The sequence below is a fragment of the Myxine glutinosa genome, chromosome 1 (genome assembly GCF_964187855.1).
Source record: "Myxine glutinosa chromosome 1, kmMyxGlut1.1, whole genome shotgun sequence".
Lineage (NCBI taxonomy): Eukaryota > Metazoa > Chordata > Myxini > Myxiniformes > Myxinidae > Myxine > Myxine glutinosa.
The window spans coordinates 307033580-307060856 of NC_136261.1; the positions used below are offsets into that span (position 1 = coordinate 307033580).

General features: G+C 44.7%; 1 protein-coding gene across 3 annotated transcripts in view; it reads left to right on the forward strand.

Moving 5' to 3' along the window:
• WASL (WASP like actin nucleation promoting factor) overlaps positions 1-27277 on the forward strand; it is a 99939-nt gene that overhangs the window by 37665 nt on the left and 34997 nt on the right. Inside the window, exons 4-9 of one of the 3 annotated variants that reach the window (XM_068135900.2) lie at positions 5740-5836; positions 5924-5989; positions 6251-6419; positions 10627-10669; positions 12599-12752; positions 20378-20967. In XM_068135900.2, coding sequence (XP_067992001.1) covers positions 5740-5836; positions 5924-5989; positions 6251-6419; positions 10627-10669; positions 12599-12752; positions 20378-20967 — 1119 coding nt within the window. The remainder of the gene's footprint in view (positions 1-5739; positions 5837-5923; positions 5990-6250; positions 6420-10626; positions 10670-12598; positions 12753-20377; positions 20968-27277) is intronic. The other 2 variants (XM_068135919.2, XM_068135909.2) reach the window with 2 other exon arrangements.

Sequence of the window (27277 nt, forward strand, 5' to 3'; positions counted from 1 at the left end):
TTGGTAGTGTATGATCACGCATGGCAATGTAATTTGCACGTGTGATATGTGGTAGTAAGGCAGCACGAGTAGGAGGTAACATCTCTCCCTCCAAGTTCTTGGAACGAAACGTTTCCCATCTTAGAGCTGATACGGTTGTGGGACCTGCTGAGCAGTACACACGGCAGATGAACTGCTCCAAGCCTTTGACCTGTGGTGGCAATTCGCCATTGACCAGGACACTCGGAATAGGACCTTCACCAAGCACCCTGAAGCAGTTGATTGCTGAGTCATCTTCTTCAAGCTTCATGTAGGCGCACCAACCCAGGACTTCTTGGAAATACCCACAAATTTCCCACCCCAGGCAGCGCCGGTGGAATTGTGGAGTCCAATGAGTCCTTAGCATTTGTGACATCCAATAACTTGCACTCGCTCTACTACATCAATTTCTCTGTATTTTCTGCCCTTACCGGTCAAGAACTTGAGGCAAGTTAGAGCTCCCAGTCGACCATGAGAGACCAGGTCAAGAAGAAACGTGAGAACGTCAGTGTCTGGTGACCAAACACATATCTCCCGCCAAGCGTTCTCAGCTACAGATGACAGGACTTGGTGAGAAATAAGCGTATCGGCCTTTTCGTGTGAATGTTCTTCAAAGTTGTAGCCCTTTATCTTGTTGCTGGACACAACAACCAGCTTGAAGGTCATGTTATCAGCAAAGTTTTCAAGCAAACCCTGGGTGAACATGGTTGTCAGTCTACTTTTGGTCTTTGAGGAAGATAGACTCTCTTTGAGAGACATGGTGAGCTTCATTTCTGGGTGAATTTCAAATTCAGTGGACGTTGCTGCTCTCTTCTGGCATGCCTTGTTCTTCAAAGACTGCTCCAGGTAACGGTCAAATACCACTCTGCCGTCATCGTAGCCAACCATCATTATCTCAATGCGCTTGATGAATGCCTGTTGAAGATCAGAAAGCTTGTGCATGGTCGGTGTTTTCCTCATGCCCTGCAGCACAGCCATTGTGTCAACAAAATAAGCACACAAGGTGGAGAACCCTCAGATGCTCTTTCAAGAGCAGGGACAGATTGAGACAGTTTAGCCTTGGTTTCTTCAATGGTGAGGGGCAGGCCAATTGAGAGAGGTGTCTGGACATTCTGCTGAACCCCATCTTCCTTCTTTGGTTGATGCTTCACCTGACGATCAGTTCGAGTATTTTGGATGAGGAACTGGCAAGTGACGTCGACAACTTTGTCTACTTCTTCATTGCGAATTCCAGAAACTTTGAGAACATGACGGCCAAAGAGTAGATGAGTGAGGAAGAACTGGAGTGGCGGAGGATTCTCAAAGTCTTCAAAGCTACCGTTGAATGATCAGTTTCGGTACTCCATCATCTCCTCTCGTAGAATGTTTGCCTTGCTCCAAGTGGTCAATTGTGTCGTCATTATCCAGCATCGCAGACCGAAATTCCATAGCAATGCTAGCTGCTGTTGGGAGGACGAGATTGGCAGGCTCATTTTTGTGGAGCGATTTGACGAACTGGACATTAGGAAGCCGTTCAGATATCAGTTTTTTCAGATGCTTTTTTTTTTTTTTGTATTTTTTTGTATACTGCATTTTTTTTTTTGAAACTGATTTCAAACTGTTTCAAACAGTTTTCAAACTGTTTTGAAAACTGAATTGATGTTTTTTTTGTATACTGAATCGAGGCTCGTGAAAGAGCTGACATTGACTTCACAAACAAATCAACCAGACAAACAAATTATATAAAAAGAGGGAGCGGAAGACAAGAGAATGGGAAGCACACAAACACTTGAGAGCACACAACATTTGAGAGCAGGGAGATGTGTGGGAGGGAGAGGGCTCGGGGGAAGGAGGTGTGGGAAGGGGTGGGGGGTGGGAGAAGTATAAAACACAAGGACACCAAGGACTTCCAGGTCAGAAGTTGGTATTTCAAAAAGTGGAATTGGGGTGAAATTATCGGGGATAGAAAAGATCAAGGTTTTGGATGGGGGAAGATAAGAGATGGTGGTGAACAGCTGTTTTAAAGACCTGGAGGGTGGAGTGGGATTGAAGAGAGTGAGGGAGTTTGTTCCAGAGGTGGGAGAAAAGAGGAATGAAGGAGCGAAGGTGAGCAGAGAGTCTTGATTTTGGCAGTTTAACCATAAGAGGGTTGCAGGCAGATCTTGTGCGACCTGTAGGAATATTTGCGGGACAGAGCCCAGAGAGAGCTGGGGGGGCAAGGCCAGAGAGCCTTATGCTTGCGGTAGTTTTCTATCTTATTAACCTCTACCTGGTAGTACCTCTTCAAAATTGGCTGAGGTGAATGATGCATACTTGTCATGTTTAGGATAACATCATCGTCAGAGAGGGTGTCCTGAATGGAGAGGAGCAGCTGTTCATTGCATACAGAGCGAATGAGCTGGGCATTACTGTAATCTAATGAAGCGAAGCTGTGCTGTGCATAACACAAGCATTTCCTATGATAGTACCCAGAAGACAGCGGGGCTCCAGAATGAGATCTTGGGACAGGAAAATTTGAACTCCATCATTTTTCAACAACTAGACTCCAAATCAAACTGAAAATGCAAAAATATCAATTTTAGCACAGAAATCCTACGAGATTACACTTCATACCACACTATGCGACTGGTCTACTGGCTGCCACATGCTATATATAGATATATATATGCAACTTCCTGAGCAATTAGCGGCTCCATTACACTACACCTAATCTTTGGTCTGTGTTGACGCTAATTGCTCAGGAAGTGCGAGGGAGGCTTTTTATGGAGAATTATTGTGCATTGGAAAGCCGAGCAATAACTGCTGGTTTGACTGTCAGCACAAAGTAGAGTGAAATGAATGAATGAATGATCGTTTTAAGGCCATTTTTCCCCGCTACAGCGGGGGTTAGCCTTGCGGGCCCCATGACAATCATGGTTCCCTGTTTGAGGCAATGTTTTTATGGCTGGATGCCCTTCCTGATGCCAACCCTTAGTCGCTCCTTACGATGCGCAGGGATACGGTGTACCTATTCTAAACCGGGGTACACACCGGGATCATTCATCCCAGCAAGCTGGTACTCAATTTGCCGACCTCGGAAGGATGACAGGCTGAGTCAACCCCCCTGGCGTTAATTCAGCGATCGACCGGGATTCGAACCCAGGATCCTAGGATCCAAAGCCGGCACCCTAACTGCTAAGCCAACACCAGGCCTAACCGCTAAGCACAAAGTAGAGTACTGGTGCTAAACTCAACAACAAGAAAGCAAGACGGTCCATGATTCAAAATATCATTTATTTGCAATTACTGGGCTATAACAACATTTTACAGGCAGAAAACTGAAATAAAACAAATTCAACTTTTCAGTGATTTTTATCCAGGGAGCCCAGGGTGGGGGAGCTGAAAGTCCAAGGAGCTCAAGGTTCAAACGGTTAAGTAGATTGGAATCTTTGAAGGATTTAAACTTGTTTCATTTGATCAGATTTATTTTCCTTGTCTGGTATTACCCCGCGCACCAAAGCAAAACGGGGTTAAGCAAAAGGTTAATGTCTGTCCATCTGTCTGTCTGATCAGTTTATGATTGTCAGTTTATGATCTTGGAACAACTTGTTTAAGTCAAATGTTACATTTTGAACACGAATCAGAACATGTATCGAAAGACAAGTTTGCTATTGTACCTTGTATTGGCTCAGAATGCGCCCTGGCCACACATATACAGAGAGGAGTGAGATAATATTTTTTACTCTGTCTGTCCTGCAGTTAAACAAAATGGAAAATCATTCCAAACAGGAAATTTACTGTTTTTAAGGATGCTTTAAAGGACAAACAACAGGCACAAATAACTAATGTGTGCAACGGGTTGGATTGGGTGATGCAATAGACATGGGTAAAACGGTAGTAAAACCTGGAATTTATTTATTGATATGCCTTTAAACCTTTATTACCCTCGCCAGAGGAGAGGTTATTGCATTTGAGTCCGTTTGTTTGTCTGTCTGTCTGTTACTTGCCGGAAAAGATTCCGGCAAGTATGTTGATCGGTTGGTTTGTCTGTTTCTGTCTGTTTGTTCGCAGTACTACGTCTACACCGTTGCACGTTGAATCGCCAAACTTTACACACATATTTGGCTTGCCCTGGAATAGACTGTGCCCAATTTTTAACTCTCTTGGCCAAAGGCCTCCATTATGACGTCATAATTTGACAAGTACAAAACTTCATCCAATCAAGATGCAATTTCTTGAGCGACATGACGGCATAAATTGGGAAAGAAAAAAATAACGATGACGTCATCGGTCACGTGGTTCGGCCGCCATCTTGGAAAAACCGAAAAACTTTGTACCGCTATATCTCCGAAAGTGCTGAATAGAAAAAAATTGAGACATGGCTCATTGTAAAGAACTCTCCATGGGGAATAAAATATGTTAATGATGATGTCATAGGTGCCTCCATTATGACGTCATAATTCGACAAGTACAAAACTTCATCCAATCAAGATGAAATTTCTTGAGCATCATCAAGGAATAAATTAGTTTAGAAAACAAATAATGATGACCATCGGTCACGTGGTTCGGCCGCCATATTTGTCCAAAATGGCCGATTAAAAAAAGTACATTCCGGCAAGTCCTCGGTCTGACCGATTTTTCATCTGTCTGTTTGTTTGTCCGCACAGAATACATATGATTTTCTCTGCAAAGGTTGGTCCGATTGACATGAAAATTTCACCATAGGTGCAAATCCAACTGTGGAATTTTTAAATGATAATTGTGACATCATAGGCCACGTGGTTCGGCCGCCATCTTGGAAAAACTGAAAAACTTTTCAACCTCTATCTCCGAAAGCACTGAATAGAAAAAATGGAGACATGGCTCATTGTAAAGAACTCTCCATAGGGAATAAAATATGTTGATTATGTCATAATCGACCAGTACAAAACTTCATCCGATCAAGATGAAATTTCTTGAGCATAATCTAGGGATAAATTGGGGGAGAAAAAAAAAATGTCATCGGTTACGTGGTTCGGCCGCCATATTTGTTTTAACACAAAAGCCTTTAAAAACACTGAAAACACATCCTGGTGAGGGCATGCAAACTCTGGTTGCTCTTTCTTGTTTAAATTGAATTATGTACTTGAACATTGTCGAACACAAATCGGCGTTTTAATACTTGCAAGAACCATGATATATATAGATACATAGTCGACCCTCGTTACTCCAGACTACTTTGTTCCCAGCACCCAATGTCGGATTAGCGAGATTGTCGGATAACCGATTTTGCAGATTAGAGGGATAAAATGAATGGTGGAAATCTGTTCCGAGATGTTTTGGTCAGATAGCGAGATTTCCAGATTAAACGGGGTCGGAATAACGAGGGTTGACTGTATAGCATGAGACGGCGTAGCATGTGAGGGTGTAGAGTCGATCGGGGTGAAGAAGAGGCCGTGATATGCCAATGTAAGATGCCGATTGACGCTGAATTCGATGGTGATCAATAAATAGACTGCGACTCAACGTCGTCTTATTGCAGTGTATAAGGGTGGTGTATAAGATGACTTCAGTAGCACAAAACTTTTGGATTTTTTTCCTGATCTTTAAAATCTGTATTTAATTAGAATTGAAGTTCAGTATATACCTGAACACTGCATGGGGTATCGTGTTCTATGAACTCTCTAGTCTGTTGTGTTCTCAGACTGGCTTTTTTGGAACAATTACGGTTTGCTTTCAAGTGATCTTAAAAGTTCCCCACCTCCCCACTCGTCCATCTTGTAGAAATTTCAGATGGGACTGAATTTTGCACAAAATCAAGAAGCTCGACTTTTTCGATGCGCCGTCGAGGATAAGTTAAGGCTACAGCAGCAAAGGAGCGGTAAGTGGCAATTTGCACAGCTACTTGAAGACCAAGAAATGTATGTCGTTTGAGCACCGATTGACACATAACTTGTGTTGCTTACAGAGCGAAGGCGGGAGCCACACGCGAACCACGCCAATGTCTCTCAGCGTGATGCCGCCAGTGAGAAAAGCAAGTCTTTAAGTTTGCATGGTGGCTTGCTTTGTATCTCATCACTTCTGATGTGGGGTTTTTACTTCCTGGACATTTTAATTTGCTGTATTGAAATTGCCATGCCATATGATCAGTGTGAAAAGGACATTGATATAAATTGTAGGTGCTTATGATCGGCAGAATGGCTCTTTACGAACCTGCTGAAAGATCTTTTGAGCAGCGTTCACACAGCAATTTCTGAAGGGAGTGTGTATGGTGTTTTTTTGTGACTGCCCTAAGGGTCTAACCTGCGGTTGGCTGCAGTGGATATCAAGAATCCGGACATCACGACAAATCGTTACCCCAGCAACGCGTCGGTGTTTGTTGCCACCAGGGAAAGGATCAGAAAGACTAGAAAGCCGAAAAAGAGGATAACGAAAGCAGATATTGGTGCACCAAGTAATTTTCAGTGAGTGTTTCCCAGCTTTCATTTTGTGTGCATTATTTGTGTTTGCTGAGCTATTTTTCTTTGTTTGGGGTTATCCATATGGCTGTCCATCCATTAACGTTATTTTGGTTACCATGATAACTTGTGTACCATTGAAGGGATTTCAACCAAATTTGGCAGATGTATGGACTGTAATACAAAGATAAACCGATTATATTTTGTGTTCAAAATCTCAAATGTCTAAGGTATCCTTTCACTGAAAATCTTTGTTGCCGTGATATATTGCGAGCCACAGAAGGGATGTCAACCAAACTCGGCCCAACTAAGGTACAGTACTGTGATATGAAAATGAACTAATCCAATTTTGGGGTCAACAGGTGAACGGTCGTGTGCCCTTTGAAAATCATTTTGCAGACCATAACATGAGTTACTGAGCATTTGATGTCGTTTCTCTTCCACTTATCTCCCTTTTCTCTTTTGCAGTCTTTCTCAAGTGATCTTTAACTTTCCATGTGACCTTCAATTGAGATCATATGTAGCAGTGGGTGGACATCTAACCTGGACAGAGGTGTATTCATTGACACATTCCCTTCAAATTATATATTTATTCCCAGGCTTTTTGAAAAAAAAATGGGGGAGATATTGTGATCTGCTCCGTCTGTCTGTCTTGTCTGTCTGTCCGTATTTATGTATGTATGTCCCCGCAAATGTATACCAATCGGAGCTGAGGATCTGGTCACATGACAGGGTGATGTGATTACGTCTGATGTCATTACGGCGGTACAGCGGCTGACTCTCCACCGGCATTTTGATTCCAATTTCGTTCAGGCCGAACATATCATCGAACCTGTCATGTCACAATCACCAAGCTCTACCTGTACGTTTTTCATTCAGTGTGAAACACAAACAAACTGATGGTTAAAATGACCATCAAATATCGAAATCATCGATGTTACGGCTCTTCCAACAAAATGGTACGTGTCGGCCTTCGGCTTCTTGCCTCATTTTCAGGCTGTTTCAGACAAATTCAGCCCAGGTTTCTTAATACAGTAGTGTATTGTTTCAGTAGTATCGTTTTTGTAATAGTAATAATATTAATGTCACGTGATTCCCCTTGGTGAAGACCGGGAAATCACGGATAGCAATCGAGTGTTACTTCGAGGCGTTATTCAATCGCGGATTTATTATCTACGCGTGAGAGGAAGAGAGAAGATGAAGAAGCTGGAAGCTTTAACCTGACGCGATCTCCGAGCAGTCTTCAAACCTGCAAAAAGTAACTCGAACGAAAACCGATTTAGAATATACAAAAATAACAGGTTTATTTAACGGAACCCGATAACAAGGAAACGCACCGGTCAACTAAATGTCCTACATTGGAGTGCTCCCACACCAGATGTATAACACACACAAGGGAAGAATATATGAAAATAAAGCGTCGTGTGTGTGTGTGGGCTTAGCTCAACCACTCGGGTTTCGTCCGGGATGGCGTCGGCCCTGTGTGCGCAGTCCGGACGCGGCTCCGTGCGCGCCAAAACGCCTTGGCGCCAACAAGGCCTCGACTTGCCCTTGTTCGCTCGGCCCCGATGAAGGCCTCCTGCACGAAGCGAACGAGCGTGCAGCCCGCTTGCTCCGCCATGCAATGTCCTTACGAATTTGGCACGGAACTGCGATGCACCCAACATCTGTATCAGAAGGGATCGAGGGTCGAGGGTGAAGGAAGGCTCGAGGGCAAGAGGTCGGAGTGGAGGAATCGTGAGGGCAGTAGCGAACGAGGGCCGGCACCAAGGGATCCAAAAATGAGAGGGCAGAGAGAAAAATGCCGGTTTCTCTTCACCGTTTTATAATCTTCCCTTGGCCAATCAGCTGGCTCCTTCTTGCCTCGCCCCTGGCCAATCATAAGTCCTTCCTTACTCTGGCCTTTCATTGGTGTGATTTCCTCATCAAACCCCCTCGACCAATCTGTCGCGAGGTGGGCATGGCCTCAGCCTGCCTGAGCAATGTTTTATAGCCATGCTGGCGCAATGCATGGGCGCTTCCTGCCTGCACTTCCGGTGAGTTTTATTGTAGGGGGATTTTAATTGGTGTGTGTGGTAGTTTTGGACCTTTCCTGCTCTACCTGTCTCATGCGTTTCCATGTGGGACGAAGGATAAATCACAAGGTCTCACAAACAGGGAAATTAACACAACCCCTACGATAATTATCACAAGGCCATCCTCGTATCACCACAAATATACAAGCGTAAACCGACATTCGGGCTAAACAGGTCCTCTACTTTTGTACATCAAAATGGTTCTTAATCTTCACAACAGTCGGAGCATGATACCTACACAGATCTACCTGATCTATATATTACTCCACCCCAAAATTCATAACAATAATATCGCAAAATATAACCATAACACTTTAATCCCAATGTCGTGAATACAAAGTAAATGGATTGAAGCGGTGTATGGTTCATGAGTCGATGATAAGCGGTGTACGGTACTAACAACCGCAGAAGTAAGGAATTTGCCTCAGTTTTTTGATAGCATGTTATTAACCCAATCCTTGTGGGGTATATAGATTAAAGTAGATCTTCCCTCGGTTCTGTAAGTAAAACTTACCTTATGGATTTCGGGATTCCTCCAAATTTATTTGTTTAATGTTATAAACGGCATTAGCGACAGTTTAAAAAGCTAATCATGTGTGTTTGTGGTTTATAATATTTTACAAGCCTGGCTACGCCACTGTTAGACTTTCGGTCTTGTTCTTTTTTATTTGAACCCTGGTTTAATTTTTTAATTTGCTCTATTTTAGTTTTTGTTTAATTTCCATGAACCTCTAATGATATTACTGTTTTTGATAATGCTCTTAAACATGCATCGCAACCTTGGTGGGGAGAAATCCAGGAGCCATCCCTTTGCATGACCTTTGCATTTTACGGTGATAAAGCAATTGGAGGTTTCCCTTATCACAGCAGTTTTTATTTACTTATTTTTGGCCAAGGGGTAATTCTGAATCACTTGGAAGAGTTTCTGTCTGGATTTTAAATGCATGGAATTCTGCAACTGCCAAAGATGAATTTGCATTGTACAATTTATTAACTTCAGGAGTCCCTGGTGTTGGGCTAGCGGCTAGGGTGCCAGCTTAGGATCCAAGGATCCTGGGTTCGAATCCCGGTCTATCGCTGAATTAACGCCAGGGGGGTTGACTCAGCCTGTCATCCTTCCGAGGTTGGCTAATTGAGTACCAGTTCACTGGTAATTCCCTGTTTGTCGTAAAAAGGCGACAAACAGGGTTGGCGGCAGGAAGGGCATCCGGCCGTAAAACATTGCTTCAAAAAAAGGGGACCAAAAAACAACAACCACGGTCCCCGAAAAGGCCAACCCCCACTTTGCGGGGGAAAAATGGCCTCAACGGTGGTTTTAATTCATTAACTTCAGGGAAAAAGATGGAATTATTTTTGAAATAGTTTTTTTTTTTTTTTGCGTTCAATGTGAACCCACTGTTGCGTTTGATCTCAATGTAAGGTCACATGACACATTAAAGCGTGCAAAGGAGAAAAGAGAGAGATAAATGGAAGAGAAACGCCATCAAATGTTTCTAACTTGAGTGTTGGTCTGCAAAATGATTTTCGAAGGGCACATGACCTTTCACCTGTTGAATCTAAACTAAAATTGGATCGGTTCATTTTTGTCTGGTTTTTAAATTTTATTATTGCAGGCATTGCTAAACATGCTCTAATCATGTGTAGTGGTTGCTTTTTCTTGTGTACAAATGTAACTTCATGGAAGCGCTAAACTACAGAAGACAGACTGCAGGTTCACAAGCTCACAAGAGGATCAAAGGGGGGAACAGGGGGACAAAGACATCACACAGGGTTGGCAAAATTCTGAACACTGGTAACCCTGTAGCGTGTAGCAGGCACATCCGGTGCGCCATAAGTTGTAAAGCTAAAACTATGTGAGCCAGTAAAGCAACCTGCAAACAGTTATTGGTTGATCAGGAATCAGCAAAAAGTAAAACAAATGGGAGAATAAAATAATCCATTGCACCCAACATTCAATGGTCATTATTGTTTGTTTTAATTATTGAATTTTTATACATGGATGTTTGGCTCTTATCGGGTTACAGTTTGATTGTATTAGCGATTTTGTGATATTCTGACACTAGTCAGTTACTCCCACAATGTATTTGTCTTTTATCTGAAACTCTGGTGAAGTAATCCTAACAGGTTCCATATTACAGGCATGTTGGACATATTGGCTGGGATCCCAACACAGGATTTGATGTGAGTTATCGCCTGTTTTAAATTGTTTGAGAAATGATGTTACGATAAACCCAATGAAGATTGTACATGTGCTGCATCATTGTGTATAGGTGTTTTTATACTACATATGCAGCGTTGCATTTCTCAGGGATTTTACCAGAAGCAGCTGGATAACCTCTTAAGCAAGTGCCATAATCTGATTATATACCATGGAGTCCAAAATCACCAGGATGAATGGGACACCTTGCCTATATTGCCTTGCCTATATTTGCATGGTCAGTTCAGTCTCTTCAACTTCTCGGCCTCACTATCAACGATCACCTCTCCTGGGCTGACCATATGGCCTCTAAAGCCTGTTGTAGACTAAACATCTTCCGTCATTCCAAGTCGTTACTTGAAAAATCAGAACTGCTCACGGCTGACGCCTTTGTCTGTCGCTCAATGGAAACCTGCTATCCCCTATGGCCTGATGCCTCAGTATCACATTCGTCTCTCCTTCATTCTGCCCAATCTATAGTTCTCATCATAATTGGCATCACCTGTAATGAAGACGTAGTACAAGGCCTGCTGCTCTCGTTGCAGACAAGTCCATGACCTCTTTGTTTTGCACGCTTCTCCTCTAATCTAGCTCCCACTTTTCTCTCAGTCCTCTGACCCTCTCCAGCTCTTCTAGGAAGCACGAGTTCTTGAAGATGGTTAAAATCACAAAAAAAGAAAAGAAGAAGAAATCCAGCCTTATCCTCCATTCTTTTGTTCCTCTTTTGTCCTGTTTGTGGAATGAGATTTAGTTATCTGTTCAATTACAGTCTTTCCTAAGCTTTCAAGCAAGTGGTGCACCAACATCTCGCGTCACCCCCCCATCCCTATCCGTGATCTTTTCTACCCACAGTAGCCCTGTCTAACCAACCCCCTTACAGGCAGGGTACTGTGTTTTCTCACCCCCTCTTCTCTATCCTGTTTGTTCGTTCATTCCCTTGCATGTTGTGTCCAATTGTCGGTATGTTGTCTTTTCACCCTTTGTCATCTTGTTATTCCATGAGCTTGGATCTTGCATCAATAATAACACTGTACATCCAAATGAGATGCATCATATTTAGAACTAGCGGATACACCTGTCGAAGACTCGTGATGTGATGTGATGGTATGGAATTTGATAGGACAGGAGGACTATAGAACGACAACAAGAACAATCCTGTGACAAACGGAGTAAAATAACAATTGATTTACAGAAACGAGGCTCATGGAAGAGCAAGGTAGAGCTGACAGTTTGACAAACATCAAGGGAATGAACGAACAGGAAAAGAGAGGAGCGCAAGTAACAGACACAAGCAAGTAAGATGGTTGGGTTAGGAAAGATGAATGGGGGGGGGGGGGGGGTGTAATAAAGATCAAGGGTCATTGGGGATGAAAAGACATGGTGGTGCATTGCTTCCTTCAACTCCTGGAGGAAAGAGTGAGACAGAACAACATCTGGAAGGTTGTTGGTGAAATTAAAATGCTGGACACCGAAATGCTGTGATGTCATCACTCAGGAAGTGCAGTCTGCCAGACGCTCTGACGTCATCCACCATAATGACCGCTTTTGAGATGGTCGATTTAATCGGGGACGCTCAGCATACATGGAGAGTTTATGCTCTACCTGCCAAGGATGGGTGATGCGATGACATGAGGTTTGATAGGGTGGGAGAACCACACAAGAAGAAGAACAACAACAATCCTGTGATGAACTGATGAAATGAAGACAACAGCAACAATTTTGTGATTAAATCATTTGATTGAGCTCATTCTGCATTGCATCCTGATTTTATAATGGGCTTTCATTCTCTGTCGTTTAAAAAGAAGAATACAATGACATCTTCAAAATATTTATGACATTCTTTGAGTAACCCACTTTTATATGGTCAGTTGCCACTGATCACTGTATTTGCTCTGTGTTTTTTGTCTCCATAGCTGAACAACCTCGATCCTGCGCTAAAAAGCCTTTTTGATATGGTTGGCATTACGGATTCACAGCTCCAGGACAAGGAGACATCACGTCAGATCTACGATGTGATTGAGAAATTTGGGGGAGTAGAAGCTGTGAGGAATGACTTGCGACGTACAGGTTTGGAAGCATCCTACTGCTGTTGTTAATTATTTCTAATCCTGAGTGGAGGAGGGAGGTTGGGATTGTGTGCACAATCATATTTCTGGAAATTATGAAGGCCTTGATAACAAATCTCGGTGCTGTTACCTCGCATTTTTATTTTCACTTTAATAAACACCAGGGTTCACTGAAGGTGTAAAATAAGTCGCAGCCTCGCCATTGTCACAAGGACTGGCATGAGAAAAGAATGGAGAGTAAGAGGTGCAGAAATGAAAAATACAAAGTGTTGATGGATAGCCGGCTTTTGCTCACCTGTACCTGAACAAAACCACTCAATCTGCAGTCACAAAAGCAACCGTAACCCCTGCCTCACACAGGCAAGCGATCAAACGCCTGCAAGCACTGCTAAATATCTTGATTTGAGATTAATCAGAGTTGACTCCCTGTTTTGACGAGGCCTGTTGTCTGCCTTTCTCTTCCACATGGAATTAACTGACCATGTTTTAGTTGGTCCTGGGAAATCATCCCAGCACAATGGCAAAATGATGCTAAAAATAAATCTTTCAATTTGTAGATGCCACTGAACCGACAGAACATTTAACCACGTGCATGAGCCCACCACTGTGTGTAGAAAAGCAAAGTGCAAATTGAGCAAGCAATCTCCACACAGGAGCTTAAGGCATGGTTTTAGTGGAGAAGGGTGGAATATTGTAAATATGTTTGGTAATACATGTGGCATGCATTGATATCGTTAATGGGTTCTTATTGGCAACCTCGGCTGGTTGCCAAGATAGTTGTGTTTCATCTGTCCTTGATGTTTGTGTCACTTACCATGCCATTACGCGCGTCATGGCTGTTGGCCGGGCGTGAGAGTATTGCGATAATCCCGTCTCTGTTGTTTGACTGTCTGTCAGCAGAATAACTGGACAACGAGGTCATCTCAAATCGCAAAATGTGACAGTGCCTGGGATATTGTGAATATCTGGGCCGAGTTCAATGATGTGCTCACAAGGACAAATACAAAATGAAAATTTCTGTAGGATGATATCACACTGTGACTTTGCGACAGTATCGGTATTGCACTTGGAGAAAACGGCGGGAATCAGCACATCCATTGTTATTATTATTATTATTTTTATTTTTTTTGCATACAGGATCGAGGCTCATGAAAGAGCAAACATTAATCACACAAAAAGTCAAACCGACACGTAAAACATATAACATGGGGAGTGGTAGACAAGATGGGGAGAGAGAGGGAAGGACACAAACACAACATTTGAGAGCAGGGACCGAGAGACATCGAGAGATCGAGAGATCTGTGGGAGGGAGAGGGCTTTGGGGGGAGGGGAGGAGGCATGGGAAGGGGAGGGGGGGGGGGTGGGAGAGGTATAAAACATATGGACATTGCCAGGACCTCCAGGAAAGAAATTGGAATTTCAAACAAGGTGGATCTGGGGTGAATTAGCGGGGGTAGAAAAGATCAAGGTTTTGGATGGGGGAAGACAAGAGATGGTGGTGAACAGCTGTTTTAAAGACCTGGAGGGAGGAGTGGGATTGAAGGGAGTGTGGGAGTTTGTTCCAGAGGCGGGAGAAAAGAGGAATGAAAGAGTGAAGGTGAGCAGAGAGCCGAGATTTCGGCAGTTTAACCATCAGAGGGTTGCTGGCAGATCTTGTGCGACCTGTAGGAATATTTGGGGGACAAAGCACAGAGAGAGCTGGGGGAGCAAGGCCGGAGAGGAGTCGGTAGAAGACAGAAAGACCACCAACCTGCCTGCAGTGAGTGAGTGAAAGGCCCTCGGAGTTAGCTTCATCGCGGGAGATTCCAATGATTCTGAAAGCTTTGGTTTCAACAGCGTGAAGCCGAGCTAGGTGTGAGGCAGGAGCACCGGCCCATAGGGGAGAACAGTTCCATTGAGCTGCGGATGAAAGCCTTGTATGTGGTGAGGAGCTCAGGTGTGCCAAGGAAGGACTTCGCACGATGGAGGATGCCCAGTCGGTGACTGGCTTTGGAGGCCAGCTTGGAAATGTGGTTTTCCCAAGAAAGATCATGGCAGATAGTGAGACCCAAAAGCTTGAGCGACAGAACTTCTTGGAGAGGATTGTTGAGAAAGTAGATGGGAGGGTTGTCCAGTCGATCTTTTCGGAGAGACATAGTAAGAGTGTGAGATTTGTCAGGATTGAAGGACATGTTCCACTTGTTTGACCCAGTCTGTGATATTGTCCAGGTCTTCAGAGAGTGAGGAGGCTGCGCTGAGGGAAGAGGTATGGAGTGGCAGAGAGTAGAGTCATCAGCAAAGAGATAGAGAGGATTTTCCAGAGAGTCGGAGAGATTGATAAAGACCAGAAAAAGCACAGGGCCCAGAACACTGCCTTGGGGAACTCCAGCCTGAACAGGAAGAGGAGATGAGAGAAATCCATTCAGGGCCACACGTTGACTACGACCAGAGAGGAAGTCCGCAAGCCATGCATGGAGATTTCCATGAATACCATAGGAGGGGAGTTTGGTGAGCAGAGCTGGGTGCCAGACCGTATCGAAGGCACGTGATATGTCAAGGGAGACAGCTCTGATTTCCTGTTTGGCATTGAGGACCTCCATCCATTGTTGAGACAGCAGAAGCAGCATGTCCAGAGTAGAGTTGAATCCATTGAGTGTTCTCGTTGAGATCTGCAATGACAAAACTATTCTGCAGGCTTCATCCTTTTTTTTTCTTTTTCTTTTTCCCCTGCTTTATTGTCTCGTGTCCTCAAAGGACCGGACCCCACGAGGCTCCTGGACTCTGTTTCCTTCTCTCCTGACAAGGTGGAGAAGTTTCTGTCAAACCTCGACTGATTCTGCAACTGGACCAACGGCATCAGCCCACGGGCCCTAAAATTCTGCCCTGCCGCTCTATCTCACCCTCTCTCTGTTCTCTTCACCCTCTCTTTTGCGCAAGGTCATCTGCGATCTGCTTGGAAATCGACCAACATTACTGCTTTTCACAAAAAGATGCAAAAACAGATCCTTGCTACTACAGACCAATCAGCCTGCTCGCAATAATCAGCAGGGTCATGGAATCAATCATCGCTTCTGACATTAAATCCTTCCTCTTCTCCATTAGCTTGATCTCTGATCATAAATTTGGATTCAGACCAAGTCACTCCACTCTGGCCATGCTGCTTCTGCTGTCTCAACAATGAATGGAGGTCCTCAATGCCAAACAGGAAATCAGAGCTGTCTCCCTTGACATATCTTGTGCCTTCGATACAGTCTGGCACCCCGCTTTGCTCACCAATTTCACCAAAATTCCTTTCTGTTTCCCAAAAGCCCTTGGAGTGTCCATCTTGCTTATCCCGTGTACCCCAACCCAGCCCTCTCCCTTCCACAGATCTCCGGATGACCCTGTTCTCCACTGTTGTTGTGCTTCCCTCCCGCTCTCTCTCCCCCTCTTGTCTCCCACTCCCTTCATTGTATGTTTTATGTGTCTGTGCATGTATTCATGTTGAATGTGTTAGCTCTTACACGAGCCTCGATTCTGTATACAAAAGAAAAAAAGGTGAAAAGCATTCACCAACATTTATTTGAATTCTAAAATAACAATATTACTTGATCAGTGTCGTTTCTGTTTCCAGAAATACAGCAAAAACGAGAACGGCACTCAGTAGAGAGCATACCTCCGCCTGGTTGGCCATATCACTCAATGTTGAAGAATCACTTTGAAAGTTATACTTGCTGTATCCGGATCCGGATCTTCACTAAAATCGAATCGATTCTTCCTTGTCACACACACAACCGGTCCAACAAGTTTTGTCCAAATCCATCCATAACTTTTTGAGATATACTGCTATGTATCGTTTTTGGCCCTATCTCTCAATGGTGAAGAATCACTTTAAAACTTCTAGTAGCTGGATGCGATTCCAGATCTTCACCAAAATCGAATCATTTCGTCCTTGTCACATACGCTACCTCCCTGCCAAATTTCGTCTGAATCTGTCCACAACTTTTTGAGATATTTTGTTCACAAATGCACAGACAGTTTCCTTAAAGTTTCCTTGAAGTTTGCTGTTTTAATTGTGCAAAAAGCATGGGCTGATTAATTATGGGTTGTGGTGATTGGATAGTCAGTGGGAAGACTGGCCAAAGTGGATTCTTATTGGCTGATATGGTCATTACCCTCGCCAGAGGTGTTTGTCTGTCTTTGTTACTTGGCAATTTTTGTTTTTTTTTATGCAAGTATGTTGATCACTCCAGTTTGTGTGTGTGTGTTTGTCTGTCTGCTCACCTATACTTGCCTACAGGTCACAATTTTAAACCGATCTTTACGAAACTTCACCAAATGGTAGAGTTCGTGGTCCGACAAAATCCTGTATATTTTTGGGGTCAAAAGGTCAACATCGGCCAAAGGTCAACCACTTTTTTTTCAAATTTCTAATATCTGCAATTTTCATCAGATTGACTTGAAATTTGAATAGGATTTTCATATCGGCTAACTGAATTCAACCACAAACTATTTTTGAGATCAACATCGGCCAAAAGATCAACATCGGCCAAAAGATCAACATAGGCCAAAAGGTCAACAATTTCAATTTTTCTAAAATCCTCAATTTTCATCCGATTGACTTTGAATTTAAATGAGATTTTCATATCAGCGAACTGAATTTAACCACCGTCTATTTTTGAGATCAACATAGGCCAAAAGGTCAACATAGGCCAAAGCTCAACCATTTTTTTGTCCCCTGTCGCACAGCGGAGCGAAAGGGTTTTCCCCTCCGTCCGTCCGTCCTTCCGTGCGTGTGGGTGTGCGTGCGTGCGGGCGTGCGTGCGTGCGTAAGCGAAGGACCGCCTTCGAATTTGGTGTGTGGGTGCAACCCACGTCAAAATCAAACATGGCCGCCGCCATGTATGTCTGATGCCATGTATGTCTGAACCTTGTGAGCTGAATATCTTGAAAAATAAGCGAAGTACCAACTTCTAATTTGGTGTGTGGGTGAATCTATTGGTGTGTGGGTGCAACCCACGTCAAAATCAAACATGGCCGCCGCCATGTATGTCTGATGCCATGTATGTCTGAACCTTGTGAGCTGAATATCTTGAAAAATAAGCGAAGTACCAACTTATAATTTGGTGTGGGTGTATCTCGGCATAAGGAAGAACGCGATTGAAAATTGGATCGCCACGTCAAAATCCAAGATGGCCGCCACCATATATATGTCTGAACCTTGTGAGCGAAATATCTCGGAAAAATAAGCGAAGTACCAACTTCTAATCTGGTGTGTGGGTGTATCTAGGCACAAGGAAGAACGCTGTTTAAAATTGGGTCGCCACGTCAAAATCCAAGATGGCCGCCGCCATGTATGTCTGAACCTTGTGAGATGAATATCTTGAAAAATAAGCGAAGTACCAACTTCTAATCTGGTGTTTGGGTGTATGTAGGCACAAGGAAGAACGCTATTGAAAATTGGGTCGCCACGTCAAAATCCAAGATGGCCACCGCCATGTACGTCTGAACCTTGTGAGCGGAATATCTTGAAAAATAAGCGAAGTACCAACTTCTAATCTGGTGTGTGGGTGTATCTAGGCATAAGGAAGAACGCTATAGAAAATTGGGTCGCCATGTCAAAATCCAAGATGGCCGCCTCCATGTATGTCTGAACGTTGAGCGAAATATCATATCATAGCATGTTTTCTGCGTCTTCCACTTTGTCAACTCACATCACTTCCCCGACGGGGGACCGAGGCGTAACGCTTGTTTTTCATATTTCTAAAATCTTCAATGTTCATCCGATTGACTTGAAATTTGAATAGGATTTTCATTTCAGCTAACTGAATTCAACCACCAACTATTTTTGAGATCAGCGTAAGCCAAAAGGTCAACATAGGCCAAAAGTCAACAACAACTTCAAGTTTCTAAAATCCTCAATTTTAATCTGATTGACTTGAAATTTGAATAGGATTTACACATCGACTAACTGAATTCAACCACTAGCTAATTTTGAGATCAGCGTCGGCGAAAAGGTCAACATAGGCCAAAGGTCAACCACTTTTTGAATTTATAAAATCCTAAATTTTCATCCGATTGACTTGGAATTTGAATGGGATTTTCATATCAGCAAACTGAATTCAACCACTAATTATTTTTGAGGTCAAAAGGATGCTCTACTGAGTGCCATTGTACTTTGTTCTGTTTTGCCAAGTGTCGCTGTACGAGTGATTTTTCATTTGTTTGTTTGCTTGTCTGTTTGTTTGTCGGCACAGAATGAGTATGCTTTTCTCTGCAACCCTTGGACCGATTGCCAATAAATTTTCACCATCGGACTGCATCCTCCTGTATAATTTTATATTGATGATTTTGATGTCATATGTCACGTGGTACAGGCGCCATCTTGGAAAAACTGAAAAACACCATATCTCCAAAACTGTTCCATGGAAAAAAATGAAACATGTCTCATTGTCAAGTACTTCCCATGGGGAACAACCTATATTCATGATGTCATCAGTGCCTTCATTATGACAGTGCTTCATAATGACGTCATAATTAGACAAGTGGAATGCTTCATCGGGTCAATTTGAAATTTATTGAGCATGATCGACACAAAAATGATATCGGAGAATTAAATTGATGACGTCATTGGTGTCGTGCTTTGGCAGCCATATTAGATTGAACATAAATCTACGTTGTCAATAAACCACACAAACACAGCAGCTAATAAACACCCACAAAATATACCACACAAACACAGCAGCTAATAAACACCACATAAAATATACCACACAAACACAGCAGCTAATAAACACCACACAAAATATACCACACAAACACAGGAGAGAGCAAACCTCCGCCTGGTTGGCCGTATCACTCAATGGTGAAGAATCACTCAAAAAATTCTACCAGCTGGATCCGGATCCGGATCCTCACCAAAATTGAATTGATTATTTATTGTCTTGTCACATACACAACCTGTCCAACAAGTTTCATCCAAATCCATTCATAACTTTTTGAGATATCCTGCTATGTATCGTTTTTGGCCCAATCTCCCAATGGTGAAGAATCACTTTTAAAAAATTAAATAACTCTCGTATCCGAATCCATATTCAGATCTTCACCAAAATCGAATCATTTCGTCCTTGTCACATACGCTACATCTCTGCCAAATTTTCTCCGAATCTGTCCACAACGTTTTGAGATATTTTGTTCACAAACGGACAGACAGGGGTGAAAACATAACCTCCATCCACCTTTGGTGGTGGAGGTAATAAACACCACACAAACACAGCAGCTAATAAACACCACACAAACATGTCCTGGTGTGGGTCTACAATTTCTGATTGCTCTTTCTTGTTTGAATTTGATGTGGGTTGGATTGAGATGATGGAGCAGCAATATGGGAAAGAGGAGTCTGGAGTGAAGGTGTGGAAAGCTATAGTTAAGAGGGTGAGATATGAGATTTTTGAAGGATGAAAAAAAAAAAAACATGTTGGGAAGATGTACACCATTGGTTAAAGGGGTGACTATACTGTGATAATTTTTACTCTCTTATTACTTCATACTGCACAATGACACCCCCACACTAGCTGTGTATATTTTTGTGATAGAAAGCAAGTACCCTTTGTTTGTGTTTATTCAAACATCTCTGGTGACATATTATTTATGTTCATTGTTTTACAGCTCCACCACCACCACCACCACCACCTCCACTTGTTCGCTCGATGCATCCTCAACCTCACGTATTGATTACCGGAGCCCCCACCCATCCACCGCCCCCTCCTTCTCGTGGCCGCTCTGCTCCCCCACCTCCTCCCAATAGAGGCCAGTCCTATTCCTCAAACCCTCCTCCCCCACCACCTCCATCTCGCAACCCGATTGGTGGAGGTTCTCGACCTCCACCTCCTCCATTTGGCAGACAACCTCCTCCAAATCTGCCACCCCCAATTGTTCCCATGACTGCACCCGTGGGTCCCCCACCTCCACCACCTCACATGTTTGGCTCAACAGCAGCTCCTCCACCTCCCGCACCACCGCCACCTCCCCCCCCTCCACCAGCACCTTCTTACTCTGGGCCACAGCACCCCCCAGCGGGGCAGCCACCACCCATACAGGCACCACCAATTGGGGTGGAACGGGGTGCATTGCTTGAACAGATCCGTGGAGGAAAGCACCTGAAGAAGGTGGAGGGCAGCTCTGGACCTCAATCAAACTCTACATCTGGTCGGAACGCACTCCTTAACCAAATCCGGCATGGCATTCCACTGAAGGCGGTATGTGAATCCAGATATTCCCTATGCACTAAAGTTTGTACCTGGAGCATATGCCAGGAAGAAGGGTGTTGTTCAAATATTTTTTGATCCAAGCCAAATTTGCTATCTGTAGCATTGAACTGTAGCTTTGAACTTTGTTTTGAAAGTATTTTTTATGGCGTAGCCCATCGGGCAGAGCCGTCTAGAACAGTGTTTGTCTGTCTGTATGTCTGTATGTATGTATGTATGTATGAATGCATGTATGTATGTATGTCCCCTCAAACGTATACCAATCAGAGCTGAGAATCTGGTCACTTGACAGGGTGATGTGATTACGTCTGATGTCATTACGGCGGTGATGCAGCTGACTCTCCACGCACCACCATTTTGATTTATATGCCGTTCATGACAAACATATCGTCGAACCTGTCATATATCAATCGCCATGCTCTACCTTTACGTTTTTCATTCAGTGTGAAACATAAACGAACCGATTGTTAAAATGACCATCAAATATTGAAAACATCGCCGTTACGTCTTCCAACAATACGGTACCCAGGCGTTATGACTAGGCCTTAGGCGTTATGACTCACCGCCCGCTTCAGACAAATTAAACCCAGGTTTCTTAATACAATGGTATTGTTTCAGTAGTATCGTTTCCATAGTAATAATAATATTATAGGAAATATAATCATAACACTTTAATCCTGATGTTGTGAATGGAAAGTTGATGGATTGAAGCGGTGTAACCACAGAAGTAAGGAACTCACCTCTGTTTTTAAAAAATAATATAATTTTCGTATTAATAACGTAACGTTATTATTATAGTAAATCTAATCGTAACACTAATCCCTTTGGAGTGACTGAAACAATACTGGAGGTTAAATATATATATATATATATATATATATATATATATATATATATGTCGGTCAGAGACCTCAAGGGAAGGAAGGAGAACAAGGATCAGAGCAGCAATGTTTAATGAAATCGATTACAAACACACAATGTGGAGCAAGGCTCAAGAATGCACTGCCTGACACGCAGCAGGCATTTTCAAGACACTCGCTCCAGAATCAGTAAATAGGCATTTCATATATAGCAAGAAAATCAGATAAGAGTCTGCGCTAAAGACAAAGGAAAATAGGGCCGTAAAGACCCCCTACCATCGTCCCTTCCTGCAGAAGGCCAAACTTAGACTGAAAAGATGTAAGCATAGGATAGGGTGACCTTTTCTGGCTCTTTATCTAAACACATCAGACCCGAGCTTAGGCCGAAGGAAATGTTCTCATAATACCTTCAATGGTTTTCTTGACACTAGGCATAATAGTAGATTAATGATTGAATACACATGCTGAATACATAACAATCAAAGGATATGTAATGACTATATTCCTCCCAAGGTTGGTTACGTCCTTGATTTAGGAGACACACTGGAAACTACAAAGATATATAATTAATTATTCCCTTTGTGAAGAAGGCGTTTGGCAACATGTTTTTCCCTGTACGTGGGTTGTGGGCTCCTTATCTCTGTCTGGCACATACATTCAAGGACTTGTTTACTGGGCTAAGGAACCACAGGTTTTTCCTGTATCCTGCACCTCGAGCCTGGAAACCACATTTTGTCCACCAGCCTCTGCAGCTGAGTTCAAATCAGTTTTCAGAAGCATAATATATAATTTCAGATGTTATGATCAATTGAGTCATGGGGTTTAAACCCTAATGGCTAACATTTCCTCCCTTTGTCTTTACAAGACAACTCTTTGAAAAGACACCGTATACCCCAGTGGTCAGCATCTCAATCAGTCACATGCCAGGCGCGACAAAGCGTCACGCATGCTCAGAGAGAGATACCGGCCCTAATTGTGGCCGTCTAACATTCAACGCATAAATTGTAAGCCATAATTCGCGACGAAGGCGCCTGGTTAGGAGATAGCTGCCACCCGGGCGGATTCCGAATCCACCCTCGACACGGCGGAGGTGCGACCCAGTCGCCAGCCAGATTAGGGGCCCTCCTTATGCAGGTGTGGTCCTCGCGAATCAGGGCAAACAATCGACGTCCAATGCCATCAAGCCTTGTACGTGTGATTGCTCTGTGGAAGAAAAGGAGGCACATTCATCAACACCAATCTCCATCTCCTCATAATCACAAATCTCCATCTCCACATAGTCTGTATCAACGTCAGTATTCAAGGTGTTGGGTGCCTCAAGCTGAGACGATCCCAAATTGCTTGTTACGGGTGGTGTGGGTGGTGGTGTAAGTGGTGGTGAAGGTGGTTCTCCCGGATATCCCGGATACATGTTTGCCATCCGCTCCTCACTACTGGCATAATAGCAATAGCTCTTAAAAGAACCTACCCTACTTAAATCACAGGTAAAATCATCCCAATCAAAATCATAATCATTGTCAGAATCCCACGCATCAGCAGGTTCATTGATTTCAAGCCAGGAATCATAGACCCCTAAAGCCACATCCTCTTGCCACGAAACGTCGAGGCCATCAACCCACTCGTCGGGGTCCGAGACGATAGAGTTGGCCGGTTCACCAATGGCCTTTGGATCCTTCCCATATAGTGAAAGTAACATCTCGGTGGTGGCGGTGGATGGGGTCCATCCTGTGAAACATTTTCTCACACAAATCATGATTAGGGATTTCATTATAACCACGGCGAGTACGATTCCCACGACTATGGCCAGGCCTGTCAACAGCCATTTTACAATGACCCCTGTCCATCTTCGGAACCAGGCTGTTATGCTGGACCATACATTATTGGCTTCTTCCCTTCCCCTTCGGCTATCCGTGAGATCCTGGGTCGCGGCCTTAAGCCGAATGATTGAGGCCTCTATTCCTTCCGAGTGATCGGGGATATATGTGCAGCATTTTCCATCGATTACCCCACATACTCCTCCCTTTTCTGCCAACAACATATCTAAAGCCACTCGATTCTGCATCACCATCGTTCGCATATGCACTAATTCGTCTTCCAATTGTAGTTCTGCGATTCGGGTTTCGTTTCCAATTCGTTCCATTACTAATGCGAGACTATCTATTCGCCAATCATTCATAGTCACTCCCGCCTGGGGAAAAAATGCTCCTAGTAGGACCTGCCACCAACGTCCGTCCAGTCTTACTGTTCCATCCGGGTTCCAAAGAGAGAATCGTTTCTTCCTCTCGTGGGTAGGGGTGTACCCTGTTTCATTAAAATGATCTACCAAATTTACCTTGGGAAAGATGGATCCCAGATAACAAGTCCCTCCCCACTGTTCGGGCAGGTATGGATATGCCTTATTTCCGCAAATAAACATCACTCCATGGGGTGGGATAAGGGCCGAGGCCATGCACTTACTAATTTTAACGCGGGTGGCGCTTGGTGCTCCCCAAGATATTGTTAGCTTGGTTACGTTATGCTGGGCCTGGTCATCTATGGTTATTACAAGGGGGCCTCCCTTTTGTCTCCCTCTGGCGTCGGATGGCAGATTAGCGGATGGCAGGGTATGGGTGCATTTCGAGGTTCCCATCTGGACGTGTCCCTTTCCTATAAGACACACCCGTCCCTTTTGCTCTGTCACCCAGACTGGGTCAGGTGGTTTGTCTAACAAAGCCTGCTTAATGGGTGGGGTATATCGAAACTCCCGGGAACACACTGCTGGGGGTTTTGGGCCTATCAGCTCCAAGGTTGTGGTCAGACATGGGGTACGCAAGGGTCCTGAGCACATATCTCGTAGGGACAGGGGCAGCACTACCATTTCTATCCCTGTCGTACTGGTGTGAGGAAAATGCATACACACCCAACAACGTGATCGGTTTTGTACCTTCGCCATTGCACGGGTCACTGTCCAATACGTGTTTTCCTTTGGCTTTTTCTTGCTTTCGATCCGTGGGTGCGGAGTCAATATGTGTGAGATGCATGGTGGCCTGTAGGCGTAGGGGGAGCTCTGTGAGGTCATAAATTCACATTGTAATAACAGGGTAGTGTCGCTGTTCAGTAATACATGCGTGGTTAAATTGTTTGAGTCCTTTCCCCATTTGTAACCTGCCCTGGCCATGTTTACTATTGGTGTGCCGCCTCTTCGTGGCGCTTGCTTTATACGACTGAGGGCAGCAAAACCTGTCTTCCTTCCATGTGAGTCTGTGTACAACGCCCTCCACATTATCTGTGTCCATACGTCTTCCTTTACGGGGCAGCAGGGTATATTTATCCTCTGACCCCAGATGACTCTCTGCCGGTGGACCTTAACGGTTTGGTCGCCATATGCATATGTCTCCGTGTCCGCCCATGCCCTCATGTCCCCCCACTTGAGGCGTGACACGGCAGGTGCAGTGCTGGCAAAGCGGTATATTAAACTAAGTGTGATCGCCACCCCTAACAGGCGGTGGTGCGGCATCCTCGATCTGTGGTGGTGCGTTTGTGGTGTCTGTGTTTGTGGGTATGGCCAACTTACAATGCGTGGCATGTACCCAGGACGACTTGCCCTCACAAAACACCGCTGTTGGTGTGGTCAGGAGAACTTGGAACGGCCCCGTCCACCTTGGTTCGAGCGCAGTCTTACGGGTGAAATGCTTCACCAGCACGTAATCTCCTGCCTCGAAGGTGTGGATAGGCTTGCTTGTTGGCTCCGGCAGGGCCTCCCGAACACGTTCATGTATGCTGCGCGCCACATGGGACAGACCTATGCAAAACTTTAAAAGCATGTCATCCATGATAGGTAATTCAAGTGCTGCCATATCCACTGGCGCCGATACCGGCAAACTCATGGGCCGACCCATCAATATCTCGTGCGGAGAGAGACCAGTGGTGCGCCCTGGAGTGGAGCGCACGCTCATTAATGCTAGCGGAAGGGCCTCCGGCCACTTGAGGCCTGTCTCGTCGCAAATCTTTGCCAACTTACCTTTCAGTGTGCCATTCGTTCGTTCTACAAGTCCCGCCGACTGGGGGTGGTAAACACAGTGGAACGACTGTATCACCCCCAAGGCCTTTAACACGGCCTTAATGACGTCCCCTGTGAAGTGCCCGCCCTGATCGGATGACACTTTCTGCGGGACTCCGAATCGACATATGAAGTGCCGCAAAAGGCACTTGGCCACCGTTATAGCGTCAGCCTTGACGCATGGGTAGGCCTCTACCCACTTGGTGAACATGTCCACCACTACCAGTACATGCTTAAAGGACATACAAGGTGGTAAATTGAAAAAATCGAACTGGATATGACAGAACGGCCCGACCGGAGCCGGGTGGCCCGCGTTGTGGCGGCGCCTGGGGGGAGCCCCCCTATTGTGCCGTTGACATATAGCGCACGAGCGGCAGACCATGGTAACCACAGCCGAAAGGCCTGGTGCTGCCCAGGTGGAAGTGACCTGCCTCATCACCCCCCTATGGCACACATTGCCATTTTGATGCGCCATGCGTGCCAACCATGGCAATAAAGCTCGTGGTGCCACGGGTTTGTCGTTAATCGTCCACATTTGTCCTTCCGCGGGGCGCTGAGCTCCCAATTTAATCCAATCTTTATGTTCTACGTTTGAGGCCGCGGTTTGTAATTGTATTACATCGAACTCTGTAGGTGCGGGTGTCGGAACGTCTACCTGGGCGGTCGCCTTAGCGCCCTGTTTGCGCGTAACTACTGGCATATTATACCCAACCTGTTGGTTTGCCGCTTGTCCTGCTGCTTCGTCGGCTCGGGCGTTTCCGCGGGCCACAGCGTCGTCTGTACGCTGGTGACCTCGGCATTTAACTACAGCTATTTCACGTGGTAGCATAATACTATGAAGCAGATTTCGCACTAAGTCCCCATTTTTGATGAGTGCTCCCGCTGAAGTGAGGAACCCTCTCATTTTCCATATGGCCCCTTTGTCGTGGACCACTCCGTGTGCGTATGCCGAGTCAGTATAAATTGTTACTGCCTTTTTCTCGCTTACTTCGCACGCTCTCGTGAGTGCGTACAGTTCAGCTTGTTGTGCTGACCAGGTGGGCGGGAGGCGGCCGCTTTCGACCGTCTCCGTATCCGAGCATACTGCGTACCCAGATAACAGGGATCCGTCCCATGCCCGTTTGGCTGAACCATCGACGTAATAGGTGTGATCGGCTTCCTGTAGCGGAGTGTCCTGTAGGTCAGGCCTTACCGTCGATATTAACTGGACCACGTCCGTACAAACGTGCGGGACTCCCTCCTCCTTTGTTGGCAAAAGTGTCGCTGGGTTAAGAACGGTGCACCGCATCACCGTTACGTTAGGTGCCATAATTAATGCCGTTTCGTATTGCATCAGCCGAGTGGCTGTGAGGTGCTGTGTGTTTCGCTGTTGTAGTAGCGTATGAACGCAATGCGGTACCTG